This window comes from Mirounga angustirostris, unplaced genomic scaffold (assembly GCF_029215605.1).
Source record: "Mirounga angustirostris isolate CCGP_5_RB_7025 unplaced genomic scaffold, mMirAng1.0.hap1 SCAF_1, whole genome shotgun sequence".
Classification (NCBI taxonomy): domain Eukaryota; kingdom Metazoa; phylum Chordata; class Mammalia; order Carnivora; family Phocidae; genus Mirounga; species Mirounga angustirostris.
The window spans coordinates 110,819,458-110,840,556 of NW_026991709.1; the positions used below are offsets into that span (position 1 = coordinate 110,819,458).

Here is a 21,099-nt window from a genome sequence, read left to right on the forward strand (position 1 = left end):
TTTCCCTAAACCCCACTGATCCTAGACAACCACTAATACACTTTTTGTCTCTATGAATTTGCCTATTTTGCCTATTCTATATTCTTTAACAACAGAATCACGTAATACAGGGTCCTTTGTGACTGGCTTCTTTCACTCAGCATATTTTCAAGGTTTAGCCATGTCACAGATGGGTAAGTACTTCATTTCTTTTTACTGCCAAATAATATTCCGTTGTATAGATATACCACATTTTATTTTTTTTAAGATTTTATTTATTTGACAGAGGGAGAGACAGAGAGAGTGAGCACACAAGCAGGGGGAGCGGCAGGCAGAGAGAGGGGGAGAAGCAGGCTCCCTGCTGAGCAGGAAACCTGATGTGGAACTTCATCCCAGGACCCTGGGATCATGACCTGAGCCAAAGGCAAACGCTTAACCGAGCCACCCAGGCGCCCCGGATATACCACATTTTAATGATCAATTTACCGGTTTATAAACATTTGGATTACTTCCATGAATAAGGCTCATATGAACATTCATGTACAAGCTTTTGTGTGGACATGTTTTCAGTTCTCTTAGGCATATTTCTGGGAGTGGAATTGTTGGGTCATATGGTGACTCCATGTTCATCACATCAAGGACCCGCCAGACTGTTTTCCAAGGTGACAGCACCATTTTGCATTCCCACCAGCAGTATATACGAGTTCCAATTTCTCCACGTTCCTCCCAACACGTGTCTTTTTGACTACAGCCATCTTAATGCGTGTGAGGTAGTGACTCGTGGTGGTTTTGTTTTGTATGATGGCTAATGATGTTGAATGTATCAAACCATTTCCTTTTTTTTTTTTTTAAAGATTTTATTTTTTTATTTTTTTTTTTTATTTTTTTTTTAAGATTTTATTTATTTGACAGAGAGAAACATAGCGAGAGGGAACACAAGCAGGGGGAGTAGGAGAGGGAGAAGCAGGCTTCCCGCTGAGCAGGGAGCCCGATGCGGGGCTCGATCCCAGGACCCCGGGACCATGACCTGAGCCGAAGGCAGACGCTCAACGACTGAGCCACCCAGGCGCCCCAAAGATTTTATTTATTTTTTAGAGAGCGAGAGAGAAACAGCATGAGAGGGGCAAGGGTCAGAGGGAGAAGCAGGCTCCCCGCTGAGCCGGGAGCCCGATGTGGGACTCGATCCCAGGACCCTGGGATCATGACCTGAGCCGAAGGCAGACGCTTAACCATCTGAGCCACCCAGGCGCCCTCCTTTTGATACCAGTAATATGGTAGCCGCACAGGCCAAATTCACATAGTCTAGTCTGATTTTTATGAAGGGTCTCAACATATTGGTAAAATAGGAGTAAGGAACAATCAGAAGAGATGGGAGTTGAAAATTCTAAAGATGGCAAGTCATGAATTCATTCATTGATTTGAGCCCCTGTTAGAGAGAAGAGACTGTGTGGGGTGCTGGAAACAGGGCAGACAGCCACACAGTAATAGTTTCTGCCCTTGTAGAGCTTCACATTCCATCAGGGGACACTGACCAAGCAACTATGTACATAAGGAAGTGATTACATTCATGAACAGCTCTGTGAAGGAGAAGTAGCAGAGACTCTGAGATATAGCAGAGGGTCCTGACCTCGTCTAAGGGCTCAGGGAAGTGACATCTGAGTGGACATCTACAGGATGAGTTCAGGGTCAGAAGAGGGGGTGGTGGTACAGGCTGAAGTGGAGGGGGCCATGCGGGGGGGGGAAGCTGAGCAAGCGGGAGGGACAAAAAGGTGGTCGCTGTGGCCTGTGGCCGCAGTACAGACATCAAGGAAAGCAGGCTGGAGTCACAAGCCAGATCACAGGAGGTATTACAACTTGTGTTCAGGGTTTGACCTTTCTCCCAAAAGCAGTAAGAAGCCACTGTTTGAGGGTTTTAAGTTGGGGAGCTGGATGATAGGATTGGATTTGCACTTTTATTTTATTTTATTTTTAGAAACATTATTTCATTTTCATTTTTTTAATTTAAATTCAATTAATTAACATATAATATATTATTTATTTCAGGGGTACAGGTCTGTGATTCATCAGTCTTATATAATACCCAGTGCTCATTACAACACATACCCTCCCCAATGTCCATCACCCAGCCACCCCAACCCTCCAACCCACCTCCCCTCCAGCGACCCTCAGTTTGTTTCTTATGATTAAGAGTCTCTTACGGTTTGTCTCCCTCTCTGGTTTCATCTTGTTTTATTTTTTCCTCTCTTTCCCTATGATCTTCTGCCTTGTTTCTTAAATTCCACATATGAGTGAGATCATGTGATAATTGTCTTTCTCTGATTGACTTATTTCACTTAGCATAATTCCCTCTAGTTCCATCCACGTCATTGCAAATGGCAAGATTTCATTTTTGCACTTTTAAATGATCACTCTGGCTGCAATTTGAAGAATGCAAAAATAAGAAGGAATGTAAGCAGATCTTTCAGAAAGGGATGTTAACTAATCCGGACCAGAGACAAAGGTAACTTAAGTCTAGAATTAGGGACACTAGAGAGATTTGAGAAGGAACTAGGACAAATTTTGAAGAAACTTCGTGAATGATTGGATTCAGGGGCTAGGAAGTGGAAGATGTCAAGGATGACTCTGCAGTTGGATAGATAATGGTGCCACAGACTTGATAATGTGGAAGGAGCAGGTTGGGGATAAGGGAGCTCATGAGTTCATTCCAGAGAAGCTAAATTTAGGTGCCTAGGAACATCGAGCAGAGAGGTGGAGTGGACAGTCTGATATACAAGTTTAGAACTCAGGGGATGCTCAGGGTGCAGATGGTAAATGTGGAGCCTTGGGTGGAGATAAGCTGATTTAGGGAAAAGATGTGGAATTAGAAGAGAAGGAGCCTATTGATGAAGCATGAGTCACTGCAATATTTAAAGTCACATAGAAAAGAATTCACCAGCAGAAGAGGCTAAGGAGAGTTGAAAGAGGTAAGATGAAAATTGGGAAAGTTACTTGAGTCAAGAGATAAGAGTTTCAAGGAGACAGTAATCAACAATATTAGAAACAACACGACAACCACTGGATTTAGCAACAGAGAGATCACTGGTGACCTCAGCAGGATCTCATGTGTTGAGTGGGAGGGGCTGAAGTCAGGCTGGAGTGAGGTGAGGAAATTGAGGGGAGGCGAGTAGGCAACTCCTTTAAGAACTAAGGTGGTAAAGGGCAGAAGAGGAGGAACAGCTAGAAGGAGATGTGCAGTCATGGGAGGGTTGCATTTAAGATGGCAAGCTGAGGCATATTTAAATATGGAGGAGAAGGACTCACCCTATTGATAGAGACAAGAGGATGAGGTACAGAGGTGACAAAGCTGAGTGACAAAGATCTCAGCTTCTGGAGCCAGACCACTTGGGTTCAATTCTGGCTCCTCTATCTGCTGCCTGTGTGGCTTTGAGTGGGATGTTTGGCCTTTCTGTGCCTCAGTTTTCTCATCTCTAAAATGGAGGAAAAAGGGGCACCTGCGTGGCTCAGTTGGTTGAGCATCCGACTCTCAGTTTTGGCTCAGGTCATGATCCCATGGGATCGAGCCCCGCATTGGACTCCGCGCTCAGTAGGGAGTCTGATTGAGATTCTCTCCCTCTGCCCCCACCCTCAGCTCACGCGTGTGCTCTCTCTCTCAAATAAATAAATAAATCTTTTTTAAAAAAGAAAATAAAATGGAGGGGGGGAAATGGGACTACTGTTGGAAGGGTTAAATAAGAGAACATATGGAAAGGGATGAGATTTGGATAGAGTCACTTTGCCAATGCAGAATTCCAGAACCACACTGATCATCTTCACCAGTCTCTGGAGCTTTGCTCTCAATCTCAGATTGCTCCCCCTTTAAATTCTGACAGCAACAAATCAGTTTCTGATTCAAAGGGGGTGATGGTAAACTATTTCTACAATTAAAAATAAAGCACCAACAAAATGTGAACCTAGGCTCACCAGAAGTCATAGACTAGAAAGTTCAGAGCAGCATGAATCACAATAGCCTCAAGTTGGAAGCTATTCAAATACCCATCAACAGAATAATCAATCAATACACTGGTATATTCAAACAATGAATACCGTATGGCCACAAGAACACACAATTTACAACCACACACAGCAATACATGAAAGAAGCCAGATGCAAACGAGTGTTTGTTGTATGGTTCTATTTATATAAAGGACAAAGAGAGACAAAATTCATCGTCACTGTTAGATAACAGGACAGGGATTTCCCTTGGGGGTGGGTAGTGACTAGAAGTGGGGGAGGTTTGGACAAAAGAGAGTTTCCTAGGGGGTTGCTAATGATAATAATACTTTTTAAAAAACATTAAATAAAGGACATATTTGGAAAAATTACTGCTTGATAATGCTCTATAGCCATCTTTCAAATTCAAGTTTCTTTATCGGGTTGGTGAAAAAAATACATCCATTCTGAAATGCAAAGCGACACAAGTTTTTGCATTGTTCCCACAAAGGCAATGATCCCAGACTCTATAAAAGGTGTTTAAGAGGCACCACTTTAGGGCACCTGGGTGGCTCAGATGGTTAAGCGTCTGCCTTCGGCTCAGGTCATGATCCCAGGGTCCTGGGATCGAGTTCCACATCGGGCTCCCTGCTCCTTGGGAGCCTGTTTCTCCCTCTGCTTCTCTCTCTCTCTCTCTCTCTCTCTGTCTCTCGTGAATAAATAAATAAAATCTTTAAAAAAAAAAAAAGAGGCACCACTTTACAGAGGGGAGAAAAACAAAAACAAAACAAAACAAAAAACCTCTCATGTCTTCTTAGGATTTGAGGTCTTTCTTTTCTCAGAACATTCCAGATGGGTAGCTTTAAAGGAAGCATCTTCCTGACTGAGCCTCAGGGAGAGTCAGTATGTCTAGCCAGGCAGTCTCACCCATGTGTTTGAACCAGCATCTAACTGCTGACGTTCTCTCTAGGACATGCTTGCCCAGAAACTAGGAGTTTTGACTGACAGTTACTTCTCATCAGACATCGAAATCCCTGTATGTTTCTGAGACAAAGCTGAGTTGCAGCCGTGGCCCTACCCTGACCTTCTCCTGCCTGAGTCTCTTGACCTTATTTTTCTCTTCACTCAGAGCTTTTGCCCGGACTTCTGACAGAATGATTGGAGTGACCTAGCTCTGAAATTAGTATCAAACCTTTACCAAATTTTCTCTGAAACTATACCTTCAGCTCGTTTCCACCATATTGGATTCCCTATGATTTGAGAAAATAAGAACTGCACTGGATAAGTCACATGCTGCTTGGAACTTGACCTGAGTGATGGCCTCTTCCCTAGGCCTTGCTTCTGTTCCTACTTGTCCCTTATTTCTTGTTCTCTTCATATTTGGGCTCCTTCCCATTTTCCCAGGTGTGTCCCCTAATGTCCTGCTTGGGGCCAACTGTGATACTACAGGGTTAAAAATTTCCCCTTTCTCTTTCTCCCACCTGCCTGCTTAGTGCCAATTTGGAATCGGAAATAAAACCATCCAGACTCAGCTAAGTTGTAGATATCAATCATCAAAAATGAAGCCTATAAATAGATTCCTTCCAGTTTTTGGTAATTTCCTCAGGAAACATTATTCTTTTTTCTTTCTTTCTCTTTTTTTTTTTTTTTTTTTTTTTAGAGAAATGGGGAGAGAGCATGTGGGCAGGGACTGAAGAAGAAGGAGAGAGAGAAGAGCCCCATGCAGGGCTCAGTCTCATGACCCTGAGATCATGAACTGAGCCGAAATGAACAGTTGGATGCCTAACTGACTGAGTCACCCAGGCGCCCCAACATAATTATTTTCAAATTGATCTGCCTTTGTTTTTGACTTCATTCCATAAATTAGTATTTGGAACTTCAACTATCTCACTTAGCCAATTCAAGAAGGGAGGAAGCAACTAAATAAATCACGTTCCATTTTGTCCTGAAGAACCAAGGTCTATATTAATAAAGTTCTCATTAAAATATGAATAAACAGCTATAAAAATAACCCACTGCACATATCTTTGTGAAGTAAACACACAGTGAAATCTGCTTATCAGAGATGCTTCAAGTGAAGAGGTTTAAATGGCTTTGCAAGATATTCTATCGGAATTAGCCTGGAGAGAGAAACAGAGTATTAGGAAATCAAAAAAAGAGTGGTTGTGCTCCTTTATAATGAGCAGTTGATCTAGTCTAAACTGCAATCATCTCCTCAATAATATAATGGTGAAGGATTCCAGAACTTCACAACTGAAAATGTAGGGCTCAATTATATTATTATTGGTATACACACCCATCTTTGTTAATTCTTACAAAACCAGTCCAAGCATGTTGGCACAGAGTGCTCTCAATGTTTGATCCCAGACCAGTAATATCAGCATCATCCAGCAAATTGTTAGAAACAAAAAATTCTCAGAACCACCTCGGACCCACAGAATCAAAACCCCAGGGAGTGATGCCCACCAATCTGTATTTTGACAAGCCTTCTAGGTAATTCTGACGCATACTCAAGTTTGACTGGAATTCATCTTCCCCTAGCACACAGAAACACCAGGTGCCCCTACTTTTGTGTGAAGTCATACTGGTGTCTCTCCTCCGTGTCCCATTAGCCCACCTGGGTATGAGACTTCATTCTCTACCTCTCTTAACAGGGCCACGATAGAGACTGCTATCCTCAGGATCCATTCATTCCTTATCCCTTTTACTATTACAATCATCACCCACCCCATTCCACCACAACTTTTAACAGGTCACAGGGCTTTCCAGCAAGAAATTACATATCCAATCCTCTCTTACCTCTAGAGATGACTATGCAAATAATTAGATCAAGAACACATGAATGGAAGTGATGCATTCAACTTCCAGATTATATCTTTTTAAAAATCCCAAACAACCTGGTTGGCCTCCCTCCTCCTCTCCCTCCCCTCTCCCCAACCGGAATGCTAATATGGTTATTTGGCCCTGAGGGTGAGGACCACATTGCTCTAATAGAGCTGCAAGATAGAGGACACCTGGGTCCTGGGACACTCCTAGATCAGAGCTGCCCCAAGAACCTCAACTACATTCTTCTGGACTGTTAAGCGAGAGAGAAATAAATACACTGTGATTTTATTGCTATCTCTCTCTCTGTTACAACCTAGCCTATTTCTTTAGTGGGCAGAGCTTCCTTCCTAGAGCTTCAATCCTATTTCCTTTCCTAAGGCTGAGATTTCATGCTTCATTCCCATAAATCCACCTTTTATATATATTCCCATCCAAGACAGTTGGCACTTTACATAAAGGACTTCTAGTCATACCTGGGTTTGGTAATTTGGACCAACTTTCCCACTGAGGACCTCTACAAAAGCCAGACACATCTACTTAAAGTCACTGAAGAGGTAACAAGGCAGTTTAGATAACTAAGCTGAGATAATGGAGAAGAGGGAAATCCAAAATGGTACATTTGGGCTTGCTTTTTACCCAGGCATTTGACAATTCTGGAAGAGGTGACTGAGAGGCTGAGCAAGATTTCTGACAGCCTTGAATGGGCTAAGGAAATTTTTAAAGAAAGAGAATCAGAGTCCACCAACTATGGGAGAGAGGTGCTGCTAACCCCCACACTTGAGACGGGGACACTGAAGACTGCATTCCAGCATAGGATGAAGTGTAAGTAGAATAATCCTCGTAGGATGCAATCTAGCTTTGAATCATGGTAATCACCCGAAATTGGATTAAGGTAATCCTGGATTACGAGCCTTTCTAGGTCCCTTCTTAAAGCAAATGTAATTCCTCTCCAGAGAAAGATAATATTTTATAAACCTCAAATCACTTCTACAATTTTTTCAAATAACAATGTCTGGCACAAGATTAAAAAAAAAATAACCAGGTGTCATGGTGACAGATACACTTGTGGTGAACAGAGCATAACATAAAGTATGTTGAATCACTATGTTGTACACCTGAAACTAATGTAACATGTGCGAACTATATAAAAAAAAAAAATCAAAAGAAAAAAAAACCCATGTATTTAGAGACAAGACTACATGAATAATAATAACTACTACAAAATGATCAGAAAAAGAAACAACAGAAACATACCTGGAGGGTTCTGGATATTGGAGCTACCGGACATAGGCTTAAAAATGACTATGCTCACAAGGTTAAAAGAGACCAAAGACAAGACTGAATTTCAACAGGGGATCTGAAAATATTAAAAAGGACAGAACAGAGTCTATTTTTTTCTAGAATTTCTAGAATTCTAGGATTTCCGAATAGAATTAGGAATTTCCTAGAATTAGGAAACTGTGGGCTGACTCCTGTTCATGGAGAGAGATTTTGAGATCATCCTCATTTAAATCCCATGAACTGGGCTCTCCACAAGAAAGGGGAGTAGAGAGAAGGAATGCTGGGCCACCAAGAACAATCACTACCCACCAGAGGGATTTATAATGACAGGGACAGAGAGTGGATAGCTAATAAAATTAAACAAGGGGAATGTCAACTTTCAGAAAGTTTCCAAATTAAACCCATCCTTAGTAAAGAACTTTAGGGACCTACATTATCCTCTATGCTCAGCCAGGGTTTTTTTCCTGCATGGCCCCTGATTTTTGTTTTTTTTGTTTCTGGAAATCCCAGACCCCATCTGCTCTCCACTGTTCTGCATTCAAAACCTAAGCTCCCACAACTTTCCCACTGAGTCATCCAGTGGAAGGAGCTTCTGAGTCAGCAAATGGGTTGATGGAACAAGCTCCTGGGCACTTCCCCCAACCCCTCCAAAGACCTGAAGTTATTTCCTCTCCTCTGGAAATAACAGAACACGTCTCCACTTCCTCTTCTTTCCCTTCCTCCCCCACCTTCTCTCTACTGCCCTGTACCCACCAATGGACACAAGGACTGAAAGGGGCAGAGAGCTTCGCAGGGCTGCTGTGAGCCTCTAACATTTAGGCTTACAAAGAGGATCTCCTCCCATCTCCTGAGGGAAGGAAAACCCCACAGGGCTGTGGTTGAGAGGGAAGGGGACTGGGTCCCCCAGGCCACAAGTTGGGGACATAATGGAAGCTCCTCAGCATGATGTTCATATTTATTTAACCAGTGATTAGGTATAATCCACCAAGTGAAATCAGTTATTTGTGCAGTATCATGGTGAATCTGCACACATTTTAAATGTATTCAAATATTTTGTATTCTGGAGCGCCTGGGAAGCTCAGTCAGTTAAGCATCGGACTCTTGATTTCACCTCAGGTCATGATCTCAGGGTCACGAGATCAAGCCCCTTGTCAGGCTCCATGCTGGGCGTGAAGGCTGCTTAAGATTCTCTCTCTCCCCTCCCTCTTCCCCCTCCCCCCTTCAAAAAAAATGACTCAGGTGGTATTGTAAATATATATTTACTGCAAAAACATCTATACAGAGGTGTATACAGAGCTAAAATTAAAGGACTTCTTCACTCCCCCCACCCCTAACTCATTCCTATTTCCCAGCGGTATTTGTTTCTAACATTAAAAAAAAAAAAAGCCCTCTCCTCTATGTATGTGTATACACGTGTATGTATCTCCAATCCGTACCTAGGATGCTACCCTACCTGAGGGGTATCAAATGTGTGTTTATTCATTTCTTTAGAAGTTCCAGCTACTGCACTATCTAGGCTACAACAGAAAAGTCACTTTTAACTCTGTCATCTATTGCCATACAAAAAACCACCGTAAAACTTAGGGACTCCAAAAACAAACCAAAAAACTCACCATTTTTATTTCGTTCACGATTCTGTAGTTCAGCTGTGCGGGGCTTCCGATGTGGACCAGCTGGTTCATCCCTGTGGCCAGTTGGTGGGTGAGCTGGAGCTCTCCTTCATGTTGGGCTGGTTGGCAGCTGGGCGGTGTAAGGCCCCTCAGCCGTCCCAGCTTGTCCCGGCTCCACGTGGTCGCACACCCTCCAGCAGGCTAGCGCAGCCTCCCCCACGGCGATCTCAGGGCTCCCAGCAGCAAGGGCTGCCAAGCTTCCCAACCAGCGCTCTGGGCTTCCGCCCACGTCACGTTTGCTAATGCCCCATTGGCCAACGCAGATCACGTGACCAACCCCAGCGTCTGGAGCCGACAAACGGGCTCGCTTCTTGATTGCAGGAGAAGACTGCATTGCAAAGGAGTGTATGGACGGGGGTGGGAATTTGCAGCCTATTTAAGCCACCAGACTCCTTGAGGGCGTGTGTAGGGCACCTGGGAATTCCTAGGGATGTCTCTCCTGGAAGCCGTATCATTTGGTCAGAAGCGCAAGTAGCTCCGTTGTCTTAGACCCTTTGGGCTCCGGATGTTTAAGGGAAAGGTCTTCCCTCAAGTGCACGACCTCAGGAGATAAGGCTGACAGGAGCTCTAGGTCTGAAAGGTCGTGGATCCTGGGACCTGGACTGGGGCAGCTATGATGGGAACTGAGGGGGGCTAAGAGCCGTATCTTCATGATCCTAAGAGAGGGGCACTTAACAACGAGAGTGGATGATCCTCTTTGGAAAGCCCAGCACAGCTGCCTCTGCAGGTGAGTTCCTTTAGGGGCTTCAGTGATTAACTGGGAAGAGAAAATGTGACTATTTTCACACCAAGTTTATAGAGTTTATACTAATTACGCATATTTTAGCTAATTGCTAATCATTAAAGCTTGTCCTAATGTGTTTACTTTGAGAAATTTGCCAAGCTGTACACTTACAATTTGTACACTTTTCTATGTGTCTATTTTAATTAAAAGTTTGTATTTTTAAAAATTGGTTGATCATAACAGCTCGAAGGTGTAAGGCCCCTCAGCCGTCCCAGCTTGTCCCGGCTCCACGTGGTCTCACACCCTCCAGCAGGCAAAAGCCAATAGCTTTTGTGGTGTTGGGAAGACAACATTGCCTGGGAGCCAGATGACTTGAGTTGTCATCCTCACTAACTACTCCTGGCCTAAGATAAACCACTGAGCTTCTCTGAGCCCAAGTAGCTCACCTGTGAAGTGAGGGATTCTAACTTATACCTAAAACCCATTTAATTTTCCGTGATCCAGCTCCTTTTATTAAGAACCTACTAGGCCTTCTGGACACACTGGAGGACAACATAGAGGCATTTCCTGCCCTGGTGGGGCTTACAACCTGGTAAGTACAGACAGACAAACAGACAAGCAGAACCTGCCTGTGATCTGTGCCATCCCCTGAGAGGAGTCACAGGGGCAGTCGGGGTGCTGGGGGAGCCTTGTGGAAATCATGAAAGATGAGCATTAGCCAGGTGAGGCACAGGGGAAGAGTACACGGGAAGCAGGAACAGCATGCCTCAGGTCCTGAGGGCAAGGATGGCAGGTGCATTTAAGGAGCGCAGGAGAGGATAAAGGTCTCAAGACACAGCGGAGAAGTAGGGGCCCGCAGCTTATTAAATCTGCCTGCACCTGAACCCTGGCTGAGCCATTCACCAACAGAAGTCTCTGACAGGGAAGAGTGAACATGTAAACAGTTTATAATCAACCTGCCACTTCCTTCTCGGGCCATAAATCCACTTGAGTATTTATTATCTATACCTTGAAGTCTCTTTTTTCCTGACCTCACTTATTTTTCAGATCACTGACAAGCTTTCAAAGAGGCATCTACATGGCTGCACCCATCCACAAACTGTTACTGCATTCTGGCCAATTGCAAGACAGTGGACAATCACAAATGTAAATGGATAGGGCGCCTGGGTGGTTCAGTTGGTTGAGCGACTGCCTTCGGCTCAGGTCATGATCCTGGAGTCCCGGGATCGAGTCCCGCATCGGGCTCCCTGCTCAGCGGGGAGTCTGCTTCTCCCTCTGACCCTCTTCCCTCTCGTGCTCTCTGTCTCTCATTCTCTCTGTCTCAAATAAATAAATTTAAAAAAAAAACAAAAAACAAATGTAAATGGATAAAGCAATATTTACAGTGTGCCAGGAGCTGTTCTAAGGTATTACATATATTAACTCATTGAACCCTTATGACTGGTCTATAAAATCAGTACAAAGAATATTAGTGCCCACCTCATGGGCTTGTCAGGAAAATTAAGTATTAGTCCTGTTTTACAGATGTGGAGACTGAGGCATGGAGCAGTTAGTGTCTCAGGTCAAGCTGAGGGTCAGTTTCAAGGCCAGGATTTAAACCCAAGTAGCTTGCTCCTTGAATCCATGCCCTTAACTGTGGTTTTTAGCCTCTTCAGGCTCCCTCTCCCCTTTTCTTCTCAGACTTTTCCCCCCTTGGCGTGTAACTCTTGGAGGCTCCAAACTAACACAAAGCTCTTGAAGGATGAGCACACTTCTGCCCTGTCCCTGACAAATATCAGCAATCCAGTCACCAAGATCCAGAAGTCTTTTCTCAGGCCTCGGTCATCACCTCCGGCACAATGGTTCACCTGAAACCTTGGCTCCTTTGTTTCCTTCAAGGTAGATCTTGTGGACTGATTGTGCCTTCTCCAAATTCCTTATGTTGAAGCCCTAATTCTGAGGGTGGTTATATTTGGAGATGAGGCCTCCAAGAAAGCAATCACAGTTAAATGAGGTAAGAGGGTGGGGCCTTGGTCCAATGGGATTAGTGTCCTTACAAGCAGAGACACCAGAGAGCCCACCCCCACTCCACTGGGCTCATGCAGCAAGGAAGAAATGGCCAAGCAGCCATCTGCAAGCCAGGAAGAGGGCTCCCACCAGAAACCATATTTGCTGGCTCCTTGGTCATGACTTCCAACCTCTACAGCTACGAGAAAATTAATTTCTGTTGCCTCGGCCGGCCAGCCTGTGGTATTGCACTGTGGAAGCCCTCACCAACTGATAGAGTGGGAAGACCTAGTCCTCCGCCTGCCCTCCACTGCTTTGTCAGTTTTCCTTTCTCCTGTGGTCAGAAGTCTGCAATGAGCGTGGGGCTAAAGTCTGCAGGTTGGCAGGGCTGGTTCCTTCTAAAGGCTCTAGGGGAGAATTTGAAAAAAAATAAAAGAGGATGATGTGTTGGAGGCCCGGGGGTGGTTCCCTGTGAGGAAGTGCCACTTGAGGTAAGAGCCGCCTGAGGAGGAAGCAGACACGTGGAGAGCTAAGGGGAGAGCGAGAGCGAGAGCGAGAGCGAGAGCCTGGAGGTGGAAATAGCTTCGTGTATTGGTTTCCTGTTGCCGCTATAATAAGTTACCGCAAACTTGGTGGCTTAAAGTAGCACAAATTTACTATCTTACAGATAGAACTGCTTATTTATTTGTTTCCTTCTTTAACGTCTTTCTGTAACTTCCTTCCAGAATATAAACTTCATGAAGCCAAGGGCCTTGTAGGTCTCACTCCCGGCCATATCCTCCGAGACTAAAGCACTGAGATCAAATATTTGTTGGATAATTCTCTAACTGAATGCAAAAATTATGGGATAAACTGCTTGGTGTGACAGAAAAATTAAATGTTAGAATATTTATGATGTCATGTTCAAATGAAGAAAAGCATGGTACAAAATTATATATACTCACGAGATGTAAAACAAATAAATATGCAGAGAAAGATGACTCACAGAAAATACCTCAAAATGTTAATAGTGTTTGTTTCAGGATGGTAGAAATATGGGTAGGCTTTTTTTTCCCCCTTTTATCTTTATTTTCTGCATTTCCAGATTTTCTGTAGTGAGCGTGTATTACTTTTTAAATGTCTGGAGCTCTGGGTTAGAAATAATCTACCAGGTCATACCAGGTAATGGTTGCCTCCTTCCTGAGTGTCTCCTGATTCCCTTCCCTACCCAGGAGCAATCTCATCGAGCTCCAAGACATCCTCTGTGCCCGTCTGGCAGCCGGCCACACGTTTCTTCTTCTGTTATAGTTATCAAAGAACTTGTCACATCTCTCCTCCCTCTCGGCTTCCTTATTCATCTCTATATTCCCAACAGTATTTCTTTGGCCCTTGGGCTGCACTTCAAACATGCTGCCCATTACCATAACCTTTTATCTCTATCCTCTCTATTCTCCCTGATCCTACTCTCCCATAGTCTAGTGAGTCTAGCAGAGTCTAAATGTAACCACACCTTGCTCAAAGCCTCCAGTGGCTCCCCATCTTCCCTCCACAATTGATCACTTGCTTTCTCCACTCCAGCCACACTGCCCCCCCCACCCCCGCACTCCCTCCCTGTGCCTAGAATACTCTTCCCCGAGATCCCCTGGACCAGCTCCCTCACCTACCTCAGGCCTCTGCCCAAATATTACCCTACTAGAGAGGTCTTCCCTGCCCACAACTCTGCACCCCTCCTACACACATTCACTTTCTGTTTCTCTATAGCACTTAGGACCTTCAGACACACTGTTGATGGTGTGGTCTCCCTCCAATCTAAGCACCATGAGTGAGAGCAGAAACTGTGCATGCCGCTGCTTCCCCAGAGCCCGGAACGGTGTGTGCTATACAGCAGGCGCGATAAATAGTTTTTGAACGAACAAATTACTGAGTGTACTAGATGGATGGATGGACGGAAGGATGGATGGAAGGAAGGGAAGTCCTGTAGGAGGCAGGAAGGAGAGGGATAGCTTCAGCAGGGAGAAAGAACATTTACTTCTCTGTAACTGTAGGGACAGTCCAGAGACAAGAAACAATAAATAGAGTCAGGCTTACAGATTGAAATGGATGGAAGCAGAAGGGCTATAAAGCCAGGCCTGACCTCAAAAGAACTAGTGAGAAGATATGAAACCAGGGAGGAGAGAGAAGGAGGATTTAGGGACTTCCCGTAGAGACAAGTGTTTGTTACGGCACCTTTCCCAAGGCAGTCTCTGCTGCACGCATAGCAATCAGGGGGAGATAGCGTTTGATATAAAATATTAAAGGGAAAGATAAAGTGCATGTCACTGCTAATTAAGAGGCATTAAACATGCTTTCAGAAATCATCTTGTGAAACGAGCTTGTGGGAAGGGAGGGTCTGACATTTACAAAGATTCCTCTCATAGCTAATTGTTATGGTCTGAATCCTTGTGTGCTCCCCAAAGTCTCATGTTGAGATACTAAATAAAGCCCAATATGATGGTATTAGGAGGTCGGGCCTTTGGGCGGTGCTTGGGCTCTGAGGGTAGAGCCCTTGTGAATGTTCTTATAAAAGACCCCACAGAGCCCCCGACCCTGCCATCACCTGAGGACAGAGTGGAAAAAACAGAGGTCTATGAACCTGGAAGCAGGCTCTCACCAGACACCCAATCTGCCACCACCAAATCTCCAGAACTGTGAGAAATAAAGGCCTATTGTTTATAAATAAGCCACCCAGCCTGTGGTATTTTGTCATAGCAGCCCAAATGGACTAAGACACGAACACAGCCAGGCTCATTCTTCATCAGCCCTCATCAAGGCTGTGGTCCTTTGCTATTGTTCCTCCACTATGAATGAGAGCAATGCTTAGCCAAAGCATTCTGAAGGGACCCTGTGCTTTCCTTCTGAACTGAGAGCTAGCTACCAAAATATTCTGCATGCAAATATTGTTTGCACTGGGCAAAAATTCTCTCTCTCGCCTTTCTCAAAGTGGATGTATTCATGTCAGTCTTCAGAGAGACAATGGTAAATAGAGCAACGATATACCAAATGATGACAACAGAGAACAATTATATAGGACTATATACTTTTGATAGGAAAAAAAATTTGAAATTGACTTAGCATTGGAAGCACCTAAAACATTTTACGGATTATAAAAGTAACATTTTCTAAACAAAACTGTGTGGTTCGAAAAGTAAAACACAAGGGGCACCTAGGTGGCTTGGTCATTTAAGTGACCGACTCTTGATTTTGGCTCAGGTCATGATCTCAGGGTCCTGGGATTGAGCTCCACATCTGGCCTGCATGCTCAGTGGGGAGTCTGCTTCTTTCCCTCTCCCTCAGCATCCTCCTCCCCCACCTTGCGCACACTCTCTCTGATAAATAAATCTTTTAAAAAATAAAAGATTAGTTCTCAATAAGAAAAAGTTTTAATAACATGTATAATATAATAAAAATAATAATCAAATTGTATCTCAAGATATCCCCGTGAATTAGATCGGAAATCTCAGATCGAGGGACCGAGGCTGAACAAGCTCAGAGTCAGTTAGTGAAGGGTGGTGCCTGGTTCTCCAATCCCAGGCCCCCAATTTCAGAGAGCACCTGGACTAGGGGAGAGGAACAATAATGGCCCAGTGCCATCTTGTCTCTGATTGGCCAAAACAGAGAATGATGTTCCATTAGGGGAAATAAATTTCTTTGTAAATGGATCCAAGGGAACGGATTCCTAAGACTTTCAAAAAGGCCTTAACAAAGGTCCTAAATAAGGCTTACTTAAAAATGAATTCACTACACAATTGAGAAAATTCTGTAACAGTCACTGAACCGAGGTAGGGGCAGGCAACTCAGAATAAGCACAAGGACTTTCACCCTTGCTCTCTCCTTCCCGCCCCCCTCCCCACCCCATCTTCATTTCTATTCTGCTTTCTGAGGACCCTGGGAACAAACAAGCTTGCCTCCTCTGGAACAAGTCACTTCCCCACGTACAAGCAGCTGGTGAATTGCATGACCTCCAAGGGCCCTTCCAGCATCAAAATGCTTTTATTGCCCAAAAAAGGGTTGGGCTGTTTTTTTTCAAATACCACTTATCTTATTTGTACCTCGACCTCTCTACCGCACTTCCCTGTGCCAGCCCCCTTTCCTGCCCTGAGCCTGTTGGCATTTTTGACTGCTTTTCACCTCCTCTCCAAACACCCACATTTTACCCTGCCTTCCAGAGCAGCTCAACTACCTTCTCTCATCTCTACCGACTGCTTTGCTAGCCTACGAGAACTCTCCTTCTTCCAACAATATTCCGAGTATCTTTCTCTCTGATTTTCCGGAGTGCCTGGGTGGTTTTGTACCTTCACCTGCCCTGTCCTGCCCCACTGCCCCATAGCTTGCCACACCCCTGCCAAGGCGCAGGCGCTGTCAGGGAGGGCAGGGACAATCCCTCTCCTCTTCGCTGCCATGGCCCAGCACCCAGGAGAGGGCTAGCTCCTAGTGCTCATTAAATATTTGACAGTCATATTGCTTGTGATTCCAGATACCTAACTTCTCACTTCCTGCTCCCTTGAGAGCCCTGTTAGTACAAGTCTTCGGGGCTGGAAAGCTCATAAATGGGAGTCCCTGATGCCAGGATCTGACCGAATATTCACAGCTAGCTCTCATGATTATTACAAGCTGGTCTGACAGCCAGGCCATTTTGTTTTCCTGCTGGACAGAAACATTCTGGAAGAATAATAACCTCAGACAAGATGCTATAGACTAAATGTGTGCTCTTAAAATTCTTATGCTGAAACCTGATTTCCATGGTGATGGTATTTGGCAGTGGGGCCTTTGGGAGGTGATTAGGTCTTAAGGGGAGAGTTCTCATGAATGGGATTAGTGCTCCTTATAAAAGAGGCCCCAAGGAGTTCCCTTGTTTTCTGCCACATGAGGACAGAGCCAAAAGACAGAGGTGTATGAACCCGGAAGCGGATTCTCACTAGACATCAAGTCCGCCTGACCTTGTTCTTCCCAGCCTCTAGAACCATAACAATAAATTTCTGCTCCTTATAAACCATCCTGTTTATGGTGTTTTGGTACAGCAGCCCAAACTAAGTAAAACCAAGGTGACTCTGACACCATGATAAAATGAAATAAAACAAAGCACCTCATAATTTTGTCTAATCATAAAAATAAGGTCGGGGCACCTGGGTGGCTCAGTTGGTTAAGCGACTGCCTTCGGCTCAGGTCATGATCCTGGAGTCCCTGGATCGAGTCCCGCATCGGGCTCCCTGCTCGGCGAGGAGCCTGCTTCTCCCTCTAACCCTCCCCCTTCTCATGTACTCTATCGCTCTCTCAAATAAATAAATAAATCTTTAAAAAAAATAAAAATAAAAAAATAAGGTCACTGAGCCACCACAAAATACTCCCATCATAGAATAGCCCCACTTTCTGACAGCATCCAATTCAGAGCAAAAGCCTGCTTGCTTCAACCTTCTCCCAAATCATATAACTGAAGGCTACACCCTACCATGCTCTAACTAAGACACCTTGTTGTCATTGGTGATAAGGTATTTAACTACATGTGTGTTCCTAGGGTGGTCTTTGGCTGAAATGCATGGACAGTTATAGGCTGTCATTTCACATTCACTGATATCCACAAACATCTTAGGGGTAAAGTATTATTATTCCCAATTTACCCCCAGGGAAACTGAAGCTGAATGAGGTCAAGCGATTGAACAGATATCATACAAGGAGACTGCTAGACCTAACCCTGTTCACTTAATATAAGGATCAGTCCAGGCCCTTTTTACAACACCCAGATGTCCTCAGCCACGGAGAATCTCAGTTTGCTTCCTTTACCTTAGAGGTGAAGTCAAACAGCAAAAACACAACTCCCACCAGGAACATTTCTCAGACTTAAGAGGCCTTTAAAAGGAAGCTGAACTCTACAGTGAAGATGAATATTCCAGTCTGGGTGGTAAGTAAACAGATGTCCCTTACCTATATTGTCTACCTCCTTGTGTGTATACAGGTATTTTACCAAAAAATACAATGAACTGAAAACAAAGCCCCCCGGAAAGACACAGGTGGTACTTATAGAGTAGCCAGATGCCTCAAGCCTTGCAACAAGCATGACTGGGTCTAGAGCGAGGCACCCATCTCGGGCACAAAATTTAAGGGGCACCCCAAATCTCATTAATCGAGATCAAATCGATTAAAAAATCAAATCAGCAAACTGCGACCCAAAGGCCGGCGCCTGTTTTTGTAATAAAGTTTTATCGTAAGTTCCAGCATGTGTCTACTCAAAAACCAAAGTCCAGCATCAACAATACCAAGCGGCCTCACCGTGTCGCTAGTAGTGGCTCTCCCTACCCACTCAAACAAACACGCTTCAAAGGAGCTGAGAGGAAAGGGAGGTCAGTTCGCCACAGGCTGCCAGGGGAAAGCAGGTGAGAAAGCTCCCGAGCAGCTCTCTCTGCCCCGCCGCTCCTCTCCCCGCCCCGCGGTCCTGCCGCTTTAAATCCCAGGGGCCTGGAGGCGCGCGGCGGGCCGTTGCCCGGGGAGACAGACGCACAATAGCGCGCATGCTCCCAGGCCCGGAACGGCGGCCGCGCCGGCGCCTGCGCTAGCGGCCTAGCCCCAGCTCCCCGCCAGCCATGGCCAACTTGTACTCGCGTCGCAGCTTCAGAAAGCCCGAGAAGGAGGAGGACAGGCAGGAGGAAGAGGAGGAGGAGGAAGAGGAGGTGTTGGTAGAGACGGAGGAGGGGGTGGAGGAGGAAGAGGTGATGGAGGAGGAGGAAGAGGAGGAAGAGGAGGAGGAGGAGGCCCGCGACGCGGAGGAGAAGGTGGAGGTCCACAGGACGTTCAGCGATGAGTACTTCTGGAAGGTTGTGGACGTCCGTGACAGCAATGGCGAAAATTCGGAGCCCTTCCTTCCCCGCTTAGCCAGCATCGTCAGCCCCAGCCTGAGCCCGACCCCGCCGCTCAGCCAGACGTCGAGCCCGTCGTGGAGCGAGACCCGGAGCTGGAGCTCACAGTGGAGCACGTCCTCCCAGAAAAGTACAGCCCCTGCCCGCCCCTTCCTCTAGGGCTTCCCGGGCCCTAGGGGCCGCTGGTCCCGCGACTCCAGAGCCTTGGTCTCTTGGCGCGTCTGGTTTCTAAATACTTGCTCCACTCCACACACAACCCGGTCTACCTCCGGCCCTTCTGTCAAAGGCATTGAGATCTTGGCTGAGCCTTTGTGATGGCTCACAATTGCGGACCTCGTTGAAACGCTTGGCGAAACTGGAAGCTTGGGTAGTGCCATACGGAGCGCATTTGTAGTACTCCTGTGTGCATTCACGCCGTGACTGTGTTCTCTCTCCCCACCCCCATTCTCCTCTCTCTCTTTCACGCGCGCACACACGCACACGCACGCTCCTGGAAGACTAGTGCCTTCAGTGTTGTGCTACTAAGACAATCCTGCGAAAAACTCATTTTTGTGTTTAAGTTCCTGTGCTAAAACCACTTTAGTCACTTCCTTTAAAAAGAGACGCAGAACAGTTATTTAGAGTAGGATTCTCAACCTCCCAGTATTGACATTTCTGTCAGGAACCTTCTTTGTTGGGCAGAGGGTGGGAGGGGGCTGTCCTCTGCATGATAGGTGTTTTGTAGCATCCCTAGCCTCTAGCGGGGACTATGCCATTAGCCCCCACTCTACGATAATCAAAAATGTCTTTAGACGTTGCCAAACGTCTCGTGGCGGGCGGGGGGCGAGCAGAAATTGTTCTTTTGGGAACCACTGATTTAGAAGGAGTGGCTGAATTTTTTAATGTTTCATTCAACAGGTTTTCCTAAAATATTTCAGACATTTAGAAAAGACTTGTCTGGAATGAATTTAGATAGGTAAGAAATGTTTTGTTTTCATATTATTGTTGGAAGCTTATGATGTTTACCTCTTGGATAAACATGTCTGGAAATAGAGTAAAATAATCCAGAGCACTTACAACTAATTTATTCAAAAAGGTTTTTAAAAAAAATCATACTGTTAGACACTTTGGAGATAGAGAGCAGGTACCTGTCCATCTACCTGCAGAGATGGCATGTCCTCTTAATATAACGTGAAATAATAACACCCTGCCAGGTGGGCAATAGCAAGGGCTCTGAATGTTTAGGACATAGGTCTCTATTGGCTAAATGAGACCGTGATTATAGACACCTTCTGTGAAGGAGACTGGAAATTGTGGTCTTTTTTTTCTCTCTCTCTTATTGTTGTTATTGCTATTAGCCTTCAAGCACAGGAAGACTCCAGAGAAATACCTTTTGGAACATCTTTATAAATCTTCCCTGAAATCTCACACCAAACCTGAGTCCACAATCTTGAATTACTGTTCACCTAAGCTTTGCTTTTACAAGCAACTTTTAAATTCCTAAGCATCAGGAGGATTGTTCTGTCCCATTTGTATATTTTTATTTATCCTTTTAATTCAACTTTTTAAGAAAAAAATAATGTGTACATGGTTAAAATATTGAAGTATACAAAGGTATAAAATAAAAAATCTCCATGCCCTTCTTCATCCCCACAATCTCCATGCCCTTCATCCCCACACTCCCACTCATCAGTTAACATATTATTAACGGTTTGTTTCTAATATAATTTTATTTTTATTTTTTTAAAGATTTTATTTTTAAGTAATCTCTTCACCCAACGTGGGGCTTGAACTCACAACCTCGAGATCAAGAGTTGCA

At 44.9% G+C, this 21,099-nt stretch overlaps 1 protein-coding gene across 1 annotated transcript in view; it reads left to right on the top strand.

Moving 5' to 3' along the window:
* Window positions 1–18,838: 18,838 nt before the first annotated feature.
* ERICH6 (glutamate rich 6) overlaps window positions 18,839–21,099 on the top strand; it is a 31,727-nt gene continuing 29,466 nt past the window's right edge. Inside the window, exons 1-2 of the mRNA XM_045902135.3 lie at window positions 18,839–19,431; window positions 20,199–20,256. Coding sequence (XP_045758091.1) covers window positions 19,029–19,431; window positions 20,199–20,256 — 461 coding nt within the window. The 5' untranslated portion in view covers window positions 18,839–19,028. The remainder of the gene's footprint in view (window positions 19,432–20,198; window positions 20,257–21,099) is intronic.